The sequence below is a fragment of the Ambystoma mexicanum genome, chromosome 3q (genome assembly GCF_040938575.1).
Source record: "Ambystoma mexicanum isolate Mex_15411 chromosome 3q, UKY_AmexF1_1, whole genome shotgun sequence".
In the NCBI taxonomy this organism is placed as follows: Eukaryota; Metazoa; Chordata; class Amphibia; order Caudata; family Ambystomatidae; genus Ambystoma; species Ambystoma mexicanum.
In genome coordinates, this window is record NC_090926.1 from 1,066,908,328 (window position 1) to 1,066,923,269 (window position 14,942).

Genomic DNA, 14,942 nt, shown 5'->3' on the forward strand with positions numbered 1-14,942 from the left:
CTTGGCAAGATTCTTGTGTGATGTTCCAACAAAAAGGGCATTACAATAGTCAAGCCTTGAGCCAATTATTGCCCTAGCGATGGTGAGGCATTTCTCCTGGGATAGGAACGGTCTGGCTGCATTGAGAAGTTTGGAATGATAGGCTGCGGAGGATGCGGAGGATGCAATAGAGTTGACCTTTCTATCCATGGTCAGGTTGGGTTCAAGGTAGACGCCCAAAGTTTTGACGTTTTGCGAGACGGTGATGGGGATGTTATCAATGGTGAAAGAGCAATATTGCTTGTCCAGTTTGCCCGGGCTGGAGGGGGAGCCAATCAGCAGAAGTTCGGTTTTCTCACTGTTCAGACATAACCAGTTTTCTGCCATCCAGAATTGGATTGTGGAGTAGACGGAGTTGAGGGTGTTCATATCTGTTGAATAGTCTCCCGTAAGGGGGGATGAGCACCTGAGTGTCATCTGCATAGATGGTATATGAGATGCCCAGGGCGTCCAGTATTCTGTGGCCTCGTGAAGAGGTTGTAGAGGGTGGGAGCTCTGCAAGAACCCCGTGGGGCCCCACATTTAATAAGACTAGGGTTGGCATTGGAGGTTTCAGAGAAAACATTCATCACTCTTTCGACATGGAAGCTATGAAGACCTTTTATGCATGGTTTTTATTTTAAAGTAAAATAAGGCCCATATCTCCCTATCTCTATGGTGTGTTCCCTACCTATTTTACTAAAGGTACTCATCAGTCAGGGTGAATGTCCAAAAACAAGTCCGTACAATGTCCAAATCTAACATATTTGACCCTACCACTAGTGTAACTAAGGACAGGAGAATGATTCTCTTCTCCTGGCTGCTGTGCTTTGTCACAGGGTTTTCTATGTTCTACTCAATAGATTATACACAAATAGTCACATGATATCTTCTGGATTAAGTTATGTAACTCCTGTAGGGGACTGACATGTTTCCTCTCCCTTTTTATGACAACAATCTTACTTTTGTATAAGCAGGTCATGCAAATTCTTAAAAATACCACTTAGTTTACAAACTCGACCTAAGAGAAATGCCCTTGCCCCAAGGTGATTGGTAACAAAATATTTACCAGTGTTTGTAAAATGGTGCATGTCGCCATAAGCACCCTTTATATTGGCTGCAGTGCTGTCAAGCTTGCACAGTGAAACATTTATTTGCCATTTACGGCAAAGTGTTTTTTGCAGTAAACAAAAATACGTTTCTAACATCCCCATACTCGCCAGCAAGGTCGAGTATCACGAAAATGGTACTCGCCCTGCAGAAAAACTATTTGCCAATGCTAGTGGGCTAGTAGATTTTGCGAGCCCTGTTAACTACCTTCTCTCTTTCATGTCAGGTTCTAGCCTCTCATCCCAAAGTGCTGCTTCATTTATGATTTTTGACTTCCTGGTCTCCTGGGTGTGTTTTTCCCCAAATGTCTTTACTTATATTCCCTTTCTTTTCTGAAACTGGGCTGACTTTTCCCATCTCCCACGGTAACTAGTTTTGTTTTCAACTCTACTTCTCTCCCACTTTGTGTATTTCATAAAGCTCTGCCTTTCATGAACATGGTTCTCATTCCTCAGCTTATTTCCAATACTTTTCTCATTAGCACTGGGATGAGTTTTGTTCCGAGTTATAAGGAGTGCCTCTTAACGTTTCCTGCTTTACTTTCTGTCTTGAGGGTTAGCGTCACTGGCACTGGTAAGGTCCTGGACTCTCTTTCTACTTCCTCTTAGCTCTGCAGCTCACTAGTCAAGCTGTCTGGTTCACATGCGTTTTGTTCTGGTCTTCCTAACAGAACTTGCTCTGTAGCTTAGGTCGGGAGTGGTCTCTCCAGTTGGTGGTATCTCTGTTCTGCAGGCAGACTGCCCACCACCGCTGCTGTGTGTTCACACCACCACCAAACTCCCTCTTCGATTGCGTTTTCATTTCTTTCGTACAGATACGCCCATCTTCCAGCATCTTTGGCTGCGCGTCAAAGCTCGACTGGCTTATGAGGACTCTGGCTTCTGTGAGAGCGCCGCCTCCTTCTGCTCTTCTACGCACAGGGGATTGTCCCTGGTTCTCTCTGCTTTCCAGATTCTATCGGCTTCTCGACTTCTCTCGCCATCTATCTCTCTTTCTTGTCAGATCATCCCTTTTCAGCATCCATGGCACAGTCCATTGGAGGGACTGATTTAAAAGGACAGTCTTAGTTTCCTGCTGTGGATAGAATGATTCACTTCATCTTTATGGAATTGATAATGTTCCCTTTACAGAGCCGGATCTAATTAAGTTCAGGAAGCTTCTCAAGACACTCCTTTTTCTCTTCTTCCTTCCCTCTTCCCCTCCCCCCTGCTAATGTCCCCCCTGCCGCATATGGCTGGCGGCCTGGTTTCTTCTGATTCATATAGGGCATCAGGCCCGCCTTGCCCAGTCTACCCTAGCACCTCAATCTCCCCTGACCTCCCACACCCCCTCACCTACACTTGCTCTACCTGGGCTTCTTCCTCCTGCACTAGCCTGGATGGGCCTGCCCTCCTTTGAGCCCATCCAGCTCCGTCCTCACACTGTGTACCTTCATGCTCCCACACTCTGCATTCCCTAGGCAGTCGTCCACCTGGCCTCGCCATAGCACTCGCCTATCCCAGCGGCCCTCTTTCCACCCCTTCTTTCTCCCCCCTCTTACACACTCTCCACTCAGATCTGCACTTCTTTTCCCTTCTTAGCATTAGCGCATTCCACTCTGACTGGCACTTACCCCACCTCCCCACTCCGACCCTATCTCCCCACTCCCTTCACTTCTTGTTACTGCACTTGCACGATCCGAATGACACAAGGACTAGTAGGACTGTTTTTTTGTTATTCTTCATCCCGGCCCCCCCCCCTTTTTGGCTTGTTGCGCCTTGAAACACCATTTGTTGTATAGGCGTTTTATAAATGCCCAATAAATAAATTAAATATGTTAGACACATCTATGTAGGCCATCACTTTTAGGGCATCAGGGAGTTCCTCGCGGGAACAGTAGTCCTTGTCCCCAAGGGGGAAGCCTCTCCCGGTGAGTTCCCCACTTGCCACGACCCCAACGGGGGTACTGTGGAGCGGGCTCACCTCCCTAGCCTCACAGGGGCTCCCCCATGGGGAGAAGGGACGAATTCCGTCAATTCGTCACCCTACCCTTGTTGTTTAAGCTGATCCTCTATGGACCTCTGCCCTTCTTGGCAGTCTTCCTCCTGTTCGGGGTAGCAAATGGCCATATATGTCAAGAGCCTTTGAAGGGATGATTGCTAAGAACCGGTGAAGGTAGGTTTGGGTCCAGATATCCTAAGACACATTCTCACCTTGTCTGACATCACAAATGCCTCTGAGCTGGTTATCTAGGATTGGATAACCACTCAAGAGTTTGAATGGCACTTGATTCGTGATAGGTTATCAGGATTTAGTATATTCATCAAAGCTTTTGATCCATTCACAAGTCGACCAATGGAAACAAATCGTAAGGCACCATGCCGATCCTAGGTCTGCACATCCTGACGAGGTACCCCATGTTCAATCTGCACAACAAATAGCTCTACCTGCACTGTGCGACATAGAGGAAAATCCCCTTCGTGGCTCTGCTGCTGCCTCCTATACGGTAAAAGGATATAAAAGTCGCAGGCAGAGTTCCGTGACCACGTTTCTTGGTTACAGGCCTTCTTGAGGACTTGCAATTTCCATAAGTGCCACTTTATTTCATATACTACCCTACAGTTGTGATGTCACTACACACACCTAATAAAAACATGGCTTCTATACGTAACTGTAATCATTATTTATAGCCACTTTGCAATATCACAATGGCTACTGCCAGAACATAGATGCGTGGTGTTGGAAGTAGTAAGAACTCACACAAGAGGGGGCAACCCAGACACATTACTGGAGAAAAGAGAAATGTATTGGATCCATAGATTGGACACCATTGAGCCTAATGGTCTTACTGAGGAATTTTCTCTTGGACCATTTCTATGAACTGATAACATGACTCTCTTGAATTGCAACTCATGTAAATTTGATGTGTTAAACTATCGACTGTAATAATAGGACTATCCAGACACAGATTTGTTCAACTGCATTTTATTAATATACACAATGTCTCAATGAGCTTTCAGTACAGAATGTAAATATAGTTTGGCATATTACTGGAATGTTATCTTTGTAACCATACCCCATTTAGTTGTTACAGAGCACAACTATCTAATGATGTACAGAAGACGATATAAGTGGGACCTCGATGTTACATTGTTTTGGAAATGCCCTTGTTTAAACATCTTGGTGAATGGTCATTTAAAACTACAATTACCACTTTGCTCCCACTGTGGTTCTTATACTTGACATATTGTTTTCAATCACATAGCACATAACTTACTTTAGACATGTAGATATAGAACGAATCTGATTAATAATCGTGAGCGGCACAGGGGGCCTAAGATTGCAAGCGTGAGTGCTGATAGACCTTTTGTTTACCTGCGTCATACTGACGTCATGACGTTTTCACGTCATGACACTTGATAAGGAGCTGCCATCTTGCATCACTTGCTTACTGCGAAAGGATGCAATTCTGACCGCGGCATGATTTGGTAAGAATTCCCACCTAATGGGGGCGAGTTTTAGGTTTCAGATTATAAACTCTGAACGTGGCAGTCTGCCACCTCCCACCATGTATCCTAACTCACATATCTCAATTCTGCAGATGGATTGCAGTCCCCTGCACCAATAATTGCCAATGAACACCTACAGGTGAGTGCACACAGCGATATAATATGAGAATCTTTTAAGAGATAGGCAGTTACAATGGACATTTGCATACATCTGTTCCTTTTTTAATACAGGAGAGACAAAGGCAAAGACACACTACCTTTTGCACACTGTTGATCTATGAACTAGTGCAAAGGGCTTGAAGGTAATTGAACTGTTATTAGTGGTCTTCACCCACTATCCCATTGATTATCTTTGGAGGAACTAATAGACACATCTTACCTTTCACAGTTACAAGATTGGACTAATAGATAGGTCCATTTGACAGACATTGAGACAGCGTGTTAGCCTTTACTGGTAGATAAGGTAGCAAAATTACTTTTTAAATATGTTCTTTAATATGTTTTCTTGTTGTTTATCAAGCATATATAGGTGAACCACAGTAAGCCACTTAAAATCACTTTTTGACTATTCCTGATAAGTGCATTTATGGAACTTTAGAACTCATTCTCGTCCCGTGACTTTAAGGGATTAGAATTTTCTTTCTACAATGGCCATTCCTGTTAACCAGGTGGTTAACCAGGTTATTAAAAAGGACATCCCTCTATAAAAAGTGTGCTTAACAGATATTGTGCTTACATTACAAATGTGTATTATATAAGATTTATTGACATTCTTCTTTGTACTTATTCTTCAGATACGCCAAGGACACTGTATTTGTTCATGCTGCCAGAACCAGGAAAGTGTAAAAGACAGCTTCCTGCGCCGATTTCCAGCTACCACAAAACACTTGGGGCCCGATTCACAAAAAGGTCTCCAGATGTAAGTCTGACTTACCCTTGACTTAAAGCAAGGCCTAGCTTTTCAGATTCCTTGCTTTCAAGCCTTCCTTCTCTGACAAGTCAGATGATAGGTGAGAAAGTGAACTTTATGGTAGTATATTTGTTTAGTGCACTGCTGAAATTCATTGCAAGCGCAAAGGATTACATGCGCACGCTAGCACTTATTTTACATCAATAACAACTATGTTTGAAAGGATTATTTACAATTGGTTTAAATAAAGCATTTCTTTGAAAAATGTTACAAGCTACATATTGTTGTGTTTTACTAACAGTGAACAATGTACATTTATTTTGCAAATCATCAACGGAAATATTGCTTGCATCATAGTAACGGACAAAGGGACGTTATTACAGAATACCGGCCGCTATAAGACACTGCTCCACTGGTAATGTCGACAGTGGTTTGCAATTAATTTACTGCAAACAGTATGGCATAATAAATATTGCCAGGGTAAATCCGTCGCATTTAAAAAAAAAAAAAGTGCAAGCTGATCATGAATGTAAACTTGAAGCACTTGTAACATGGACTTACAACATGGCCCAAAATATTGAATGAGATGTTGGTGTGACCGTGTATAAAAAGAAATTAAAAAACCCATGGAAGACTTAAAAGGATATTTCAAGTCACCACTGAGTTCTGTGCCCTTATGTAGGAACAAAGCCAAATGTGAAACCTTAGTGGCTTGTAATGTCCTTAGATCGTGCACTAAGTGTACTTTATCCGATCTATAATACACTAATTATTACCTCACAATAGTCTGTGTGATAATCATCTTCTTGTGACATCCGAACTGGTTGATTCAATGATAAAATGTCATGTTGTGACGCCACTGAACATCTACTGATCGGAAACAAATCTCATAATAGAAGGCAACTGCGCTTGGTGGGGCTTCCTCCCTCCCCTACACTGAGTAAAGGCATTTTTTTGCACACTGCCGCAAAAATAAAGGACAGCTCTTCTTAACACTGCAACATGTTAATAACCTTAAGGAAAAGACAGAAAACGTAACATTTCAAGACAATTGTATTAGTCACTGATCCGGGCATGAGGGGATTCCCCTCAACCTGGGGCAGGAGGCCTACCAAGGGATTACCCAGATCCAGCACTGTCCCAAAGGTGGGTGTGGGAGTTTGAGGGTTCTAGTCTCTGTCCTTTCTACCTTTGCTTGGATGATTATAACAAGTATCACTGACTCTTGGTCTATATCTGTTGTGTGCACAACCACATTCGCCAGTCTTTTTTTCTGGTTACCTAGGACTACGAGTAACAGGATGCCTAGTAGTAGAAACCTGAACCGGCAGCTCAACAAGGAGACGTGCCAGTAAGTGGAGCGGTAATTGATTTGCTGCGCACAATCCTGTTGCAACTCCAAAGATTGGTTTCACGTGGACTGCCATTTCCAATTACCAGCAGACCCGCGGATCAAAAGGGATGGTGTGTAAAGCCTTTTATATGTGTTAGCAAAACGTGTGCAATGTGAGGTTTTGGTTGCTGAAATTGCATCTGGTATGAGAGTGCATGCATGATCAGTGAGGTATATCCCTGGGGTATAGTATCCGACGTGCATCCGCCACAGCCCTCGTTCCCCAGATGCCTCACACATAAAATAATTCTACTTTATATCAGTCTGTAGTACGGGCCGTTAGCAACATATATGTTAGCACTATATAGCATCTTATTGTAGATAGTTGGACTGTGCCTTGCCTGTATTCTTATGATCTTGAAGGAATAAAAAGGTGCAGTTACAATTCTTATGTAGCTTTTTAGCTTTTAGGAAAGATAAACCATCCCATCAGCAGCGGATGCCAAAGTGATACGCCCAGACCGACAGGCTCTGGGAGGCTCGGGGAGTGGTGGCCTAAGTATGCTGGAAAAGAATGGACAAGTAAAAGAGAGCTAGCTGGAAACAGATGAAGGAACGGATGAAGGTGTAAGGGGGGTGCGAAGGAATGTGTAAACAAAACGGTGCTGCCAATCGTCAGAGATTGTAATAATGTATTGAATATGTTATTGTCTGGTTTGCAGTGACAGTGTGAAATGCGTTATAATAATACTACGGCCTTTTTATGCCACAAGTGGAGAAGCTGGTCTGCCCTCAGTTATTTAGACAAATTGAGCTGCAACAGGATGGTAGGTAGCTCACTGTTTGGGCGGGGGGGGGGGGGGGGGGGGAAGCGGCACCCGAATGCCCATGTTGAAAACTGTCCAAACACTCGGGACAAAAGGAGTACCTTCGATCCCATGAGATAACGACGATGCTTTTGCCCTCCCTCACCCCCACCCTAAAAAAGGTTCACACAGAATAAGATTCAGAAAGAAATCTAGCAGTCGGAGTTTGATTCTGGTAATAAAAGGAAAAATAAGCGCATAGGACAATCTATTTCTTTTTTAAACAGCAACGAAAAGTGTCCTTGCTCACAAAATGAGGCACTTTTGCCAAGGCAAAATTCTGGTAGCAGATGCTTTCAGAGAGCGAACTCGCCCACTTTAATCAAAGTTGGAGCCTGGACCCCAAAGGCGATATGCTTTTATTTAGCCAGTGAAAACTATTCTACCTTACTTTGAAAACTAGCTAGAATGTAGTTTCTTCAAATGATTTATTTAAAGGATAACATTATTCCTTGCCCTTATCAGGCAGTTGCCAAACACCGAATGACTTCCTGCTTTTCCACTAGGGCGACGCTTCCCAAATGTGGTCGCCGCAGCTAGAATGAGCTTTCCCCATGTAAGTTTCGTATCTTGGCTGCTTAGCAACCTGCGGCGCTCATTCATGCCACAGACATTCAACTGCGAATCCCGTTTGCTGGGCTTCGTTCAAACGAGGAGCTTTCCTTTCTCGAGCCTCCGGTTAAAGTGTCTAAAATATGTCTGGTATTTGTTTCTCTCTGGACGAGACTCAGAGGGGGAGGGCGGATCTGTCAGCAGTGACCACTCAGCAGGAAGCAGTCCTAGGACTCATGCCCATGTCTCCCCTAGAAACCCTGGCATGGGAGTATTGCGATCATCACCACATCGCTTTCTTCATAATATCTAAACTTCTAAATGAAGCTTGACTTGGGCTCTGGGAATGATTGATCTGCCCGCCCCCCTAAGCCCTTCTGACACTGTGAAGATGCGGGGACGTGGTCTGGAAGAGGTTCCTATACTGCAGAATCGGATGCACAGCAGTAAAGTGTGTGCTTGATGGGCAGCGTCCACACCTCCCTCGGGCACAGCACTTTAAAGTAAGACAAGTCCCACTGCTTTCAGCCGTTCAACACTTGGGTGTGACACGGCCATTAGGGATGGTGAGCCAGCCTTGGGGATGGTCATGCAGCTACGCCCAAGGTGACACACGAGACGTGCCCTCCTCCGCCACCTCCTCCAGGGCAGTCCTTCAAGGGCGTCTACTTAAGATGGGGTCCACCAGCCTGATTGGGAGGGCACCGGCTCCCGCGCCCCATCCCTGTATTATTTCTTCACTCGGTCTCCCGCCCCTTGCCACTCACCAGCCGTCACACCATACACGCACTTCGCCTCCCCCAGGGCCGGGGGCCTTGCCGCTGGGGGTCTCTAAGCCCGGAGGATCACCGTGTCCGTTCCGTATCATGCTTTCTTCAGACAGCCACTGACAGCCAGGCATTGCCCCGCCCCCCCACAGGAAGCGACGTCACCCTCTGACAGCTGGTCGCGCCCCCTCACTCCACGGAAATGAGGTTTACTCCAGGCAGCACAGAGCGCGTCAAGGGTGTGGAATGTTTCGACGTCATAGCACTAGCCACCTTCTAGCGACATGGCACGAGAAAAATGACAGATAGATGGAGGTTGGCGGTGCCATCTTGAATGGGGGTAGCCCAGGACTAGTGCTCTTCCCTCCACGCACGCGTGTATTTAACAGTTTCACTATTGCGTTGCCTCGGCTCTCACGGTTTAATTGACACGTGACATAGATAGATGCCAACTTTCCACAGTGGTTTCGAAGGGTCACTTGTGCATTGTGCCACTCCCTTCTCCCGACTCCAAAATGCGTATAGCTCCACCTACCTCACTAAAAGGACAAAGTCCACCGTGAAGCCACCACATTGAAGACAATTGCACATTTTACTTTTATGTTTATAATATAGAGTATTTAATAGTGTATATACGTTTGTTTTCTCACCCAAGGCACCAAAACCGTTTTTTTAGGCAATGAGGCAGCAAAGCTAAACTTTCTTTTTCTGGCATGCGAAATCTGCAAACTTTAAGAGGTCGCATGGGGGCAAAGCTCTCTGATAGTTTCGCAGAAGCAGACCTCAGTAAAGTAATTTCAAGGCTCACATTCACCACAAAGAATCATCGTTTTACCAACGTGATAACCTAGTTTTTCTGCCTGCTGTGCTCGCAGGTTTCACTAACATTCTTGTGGCTTCAATGGCACTGCGAATTTCACTTGTACAATAATGAGGAAGCCATCAAGTAATCACGGGGTGTCAGCCCATGATACTAAAATAGAAACTGCTACAAGTACCACACTCATTAGCATAAATCCTTGTCTTAGCCACTACATCATCGGCATTAGACCTACAAATATCCACGCAGAGTAAAAATCACATCTCTGCACCACTAGCCATCAAAGAAGAAGCCATAAACAAGCTTTCATTCTAACAACACTCGACACAAGATACCCGACAGGAGAAATGGCAGTGTTTTCGATGCAGTTATGACCTCCCACATGACGGATGCCCAGCCATCAGCCAGATATGCGCAGCATGTTGGGTGAAGATCATTTTTGCGCCATGTACCAGACCCCAAAAGCTGCCAGAGCCAGTTCTTCTGAACAGAAGATAAGTAGTCACAAGTCCCCTTCTGGCACCACCGACACAAAAGACACATAATTAGGAAAATAAAACACCACAAGGAAAGACACCATGCACGGGGAGACCCTCTCCGACGGCTGCCGAAAAGGGAGGAGGAGAATTCATCATTTGCGCACAAACACACCCTCCACAATCGAGTCGGACTCACAGTCCAACGCAGAACGGAAGAGGAGGGATACCTATACACTCTGGGCAATCCCACGGGACCCGAACATAGACCCATACCGCCATTATCCATCCAAGAGCAATCATTTGAATTCCTCGTGGACTCAGGAGACACCATCAATGCAATGCCAGAATCTGAATATCTCAAACTCGCACACACGCCAAAACTGAAGAAGGCTTGGGTAGCAATCTATGCATACAGGGACAAGGAACCCCTCTCATGTCTGGGTGCTTTTACAATCCCCTGCCGTTCCAAAGACAAACAGGACCGCATACTCGTTCACGTCCTCGCAACTGAAGTTGAAAGTGGATGCAATGTACTGTTATGTAAAGCAAATTTACAAAGCGCACCTTCACCACCAGGGGCATCATGGCGCTAACAGTTTCAGGATCAACCAGAGAAGACACCAGTTAGGCTCTAAAACGATATGTCTTCAGGGCATGCCATAAAGAGAGGTGATACTCAAGTGCCTGCAGAAACAGAGGGGCAGAGTTCCACAGAGCAGCAGCCACCACGGAGAAGGAACGGCCATCTACACAGGTCAGCCTAAACCGGGGAACAGTAACTCTAAGGGACGAGACTGAACAAAGATTCCTTGTCGGAATGTAAGGGCGAGATTTCGCCTGTAGAAAACCATGGCCTTGCCCATAGAAGGCTCGGTGAACCATGCACAAAGCCATAAATTTAATGCACTTTGCCACCGGGAGCCAATGCAGTTTTCACAGTATCGGCTTGGTAGAGATGATCCGGTAGGCACCCACTGCCAGTCGTGCTGCTGAATTCTGCAGCACCTGCAGCCGCTGAAGAAGGTACACTGGCTGAGCAAGGTAAAGAGCATTACAGTAGTCTAAAGAGCCAGCTGTAAGAGAGGATACAACCAAAGGCCGAAGATGAGAGGGAAGGTAAGGAAGAACTTTACGAAGAATAGAGAGTTTGAAGTGAACTGATTGATAGACATCACTAACCTGGCACTGCATGGATAGACACTCAGAGAGCTTAACTCCCAGGTTCTTCACCATCAGGGAGGGCGTGAGCAGAAGACCGAGAGATAAATAGACAAGAAGATGTGTACCGAGTTTCAAGTCGGACGTTCAAATGGGACTTATACATATACTATATCAAATCATGGCATACAAGTACATCTCGCCCGCTGCTAAGATAGCGTCAAGTTTTCCCCAGCTCTTCAAAGGGATTGTAAAATTGAAAGGGTGCAAGATCCGACTGCACATTGACTAGACCATGAAACCTATAGCCCAACACTTCAGAGGTATTCCTTTCAATATTGAACACCAAGTAGAGAAAGAACTGCTCGCCCGATTAAGCAGACATAATCGAACCAGCATCTGGACCTACCCCATGGGTCTCACTGGTGGTAGCAGGGCCAAAAATGGGCCCGGAGGGCTAAATTTGACTTTGTGTGGACATGCGTGCACCCAATCAAGCCATCCTCAGGGTGAATCACCCGTCACCGCGCATCACCGACATGATGCATCTACTAAACAGGGCGGAAGTCTCCTCCCATCTAGATCTAAACAAAGGACACCACGAGATTGAACTCAGCGAAGACTCGAGGTACATCATGACCTTCACCACCCACCTGGGGTTATTGCGCTACAAATGCCTGAGCTTTGGGATTTCTTCAGCAGCAGGGATATTCCAGGAACAGATCCACAAGATCATCTGCCACATTCCGCACTGTGTCAATTACAGTGACGACATCTTAATATTTGGACATTCCCAGGAAGCTCATGATGACACCCTAAAAAAAGTATGTGCAGCTCTCAATGAAGCCAAGCTAACGCTAAACAGGGACAAATGTGCCTTCAACAAGAGCACATTAAAAAGTTTCAGACATATTTTCGCAGAAAAAGGATTCCAGCCAGACACAGACAAAATGTGAGCTTTGACAGAAGCCCCTTGCCCTGTGAACATTGCGCAAGTAAGATCCTTTCTGGGCTTGGAGAGCTACTACACGAGGTATCTACCAGACTTTGCCACCACGAGTGCCCCTCTTCTTTCCCTCATGAAGTAGGATCGCCTGTTAGAATGGGTTCCCTCCCAACAAGAGTCGTTTGACAGAATCCGAAGAGACATCGCAGCTGCATTGTGCATGTCCTATTTCGACCTGAACATGCACACCAAGGTGACGGAGGATGCAAGCCCACAGGGTCTAGGGGCGATACTGGCTCAACACTCGGGAAGTGAACATGCACAGATAAAAGTAGTGTCATACACCAGCAAAAACCTCACAGAGGCAGAGCAGATGTACTCATAAGCGGAAAAAGAGGCTCTAGCAGTTGTCTGGGTGTGCAAACATTTCCATTTGTTCCTTTACGTGAAACCCTTCATGATAATTACGGACCATCAGGTCCTGGTCACTATCTACGGCAAACCTACCGCCCAGATGCCACCGAGAATAACGTGATGGGGGTTACACCTGCAGGAATACACGTACGTTATCGCTCACAAGCCTGGAAAAGATGAGAATCCTGTGGACTATCTCTCACATCGTCCGCTCGCTGGGCCCCAGGCAACAAGCAGCCGGGCAGATGGTTACATCTAGTATATCATCCATCTCAAAGGCAGAACTGACAAAGAACACAGCTGAAGACGCAACACTCTCCCTCACCACTTTGTGCATCAGAAATGGACAGGGAACTCTGCAGAAGCAGGCATCCGAGACAACCAAGCCCTTGATGGGCCCTTATTCAGGATTCTGGCTAAATCAAAAGACGGAACTGTCCATATCTCCGTCCTCACTAATACTCAAAGGAGACCGAATTGTGTTGCCAGCAGCCCTCCACCAGTGCACGGTTGACATTGCGCATGAAAATCATAGTGGCATTGTGTCAACCAAGCTCATGCTCAGAAGGAGAGTATGGATCCCCGGCATGGACAACTTGATCGAGACATCTCTGAAGTCGTGCCACATATGTCTAAGCCTACAACCCCCAGCGTTTCCAGAGCCTCTGCACATGACCCCTCTCCCGAAAGGGGTGTGGGAGGAAGTTGTGATTGACTTTTATGGTCCACTCAGGTCAGGGGAGAATGTACTGGGAGTGCTGGATGAACACTCAAGATTTCCCAAAGCAGAAATAGTCTCTCCACAGCCACCACGGCCACAATACCCCAGTGCTAGACTGAATATTCTCAGCATTCGAGGTTCCAAAGCTGGTCAAGTCAGACAACGCCCCCCCTTTTACCAGCAAGGACTTTCATGACTTTGCTATATACATGGGTTTTCATCACTGCAAGATCACGCTGCTGTGGCCCCAAGCTAATGGCACTGTGGAGCCGTTTATGGCAAACGTCAAGAGGGTCATTCGCATAGGTAACATCACCCACATGTCAGTTAAACAATCACTCTATCAGTTACTGAGGGACTACAGAAACACGCAACATGATTCCACAGAAACGTGCCCGGCTGAAGTGATTTTTGGTCACTGTGTACGATCGAGGCGATCAAAGAAGATCAAAATCTGGAAGAAAAAGGGGTAGAACGCGAGATACGGAGGAGAGACGATGAAGCCAGGGACAAAATGAAAGCGTATGCGGGTCGAAGGAATCGGGCACGGGAAGCTGACATGAGTGTAGAAGACCACGTCCTAGTACGAGCGACCCAGTCCCACAAAGATATCCCACCATTCGATCCTCTGCCCCTAACTATCATTCATGTGAAATGGTCCATGGTAATGGCAGAAAGAGGCGGATGGGCAGTGAATAGGAATAGCTCACTCTTCAGGAAGGCAGGCCAGGATAGAGCATGGTCCGGAGAGAGGTAGAGTGAGGAAGAAGAGTATGCAAGGGAGACATCAGGATATTCGGGAGATGAAGATGAATCGGAAGAAGGGGAGCACAAATCAAGAGAGGGAGCACCAGAGGAAGGCAGTGTGTCACACCAAGTCAACAACAGACCATGCCGGACAATTTGAAAATCCATACGAGGGATCGAGAAAATTAGATAGGACAATGTTATATTGGGGGAGATCTAGCGTCATCCCGGATCACCTGACCAGGGTGACACAGGGACACGCATCATGTGGTCAGTTGACCGTAGTTAACGAGAACGCGCGATGCACACGAATGAGACAGTTTGTGTTGAAACACGATACCGTGTGGTCGTGTTGTCTTAGCGGCAGGTGCTAGCAGGCCCACATGCACACCGGTCCCTCCCTTAGGCCACGATGTCGCACCTACATTTTGAAATCAAAAACCCTAAGATTTATGGCAAGCAATGCCACACCCATAGCATACATGATAACATTCTGAAGCACCTGGGAGGGAGATGTTGCTGCAGAAAGCGGGAGAAATGAATTTTCCCGTAGGCTTTGACTGGGGTTAGCATAATTTTAGGTGAGAGAAAGGGAAAATTAGCAATATTTTTT

The 14,942-nt window shown here is 46.0% G+C and overlaps 1 protein-coding gene across 1 annotated transcript in view; it reads right to left on the reverse strand.

Annotated features, from left to right (window-relative positions):
- Positions 1-9,214, reverse strand: part of PCYT2 (phosphate cytidylyltransferase 2, ethanolamine) — a 271,685-nt gene extending 262,471 nt beyond the window's left edge. Inside the window, exon 1 of the mRNA XM_069655300.1 lies at positions 9,045-9,214. Coding sequence (XP_069511401.1) covers positions 9,045-9,178 — 134 coding nt within the window. The 5' untranslated portion in view covers positions 9,179-9,214. The remainder of the gene's footprint in view (positions 1-9,044) is intronic.
- Positions 9,215-14,942: the final 5,728 nt, after the last annotated feature.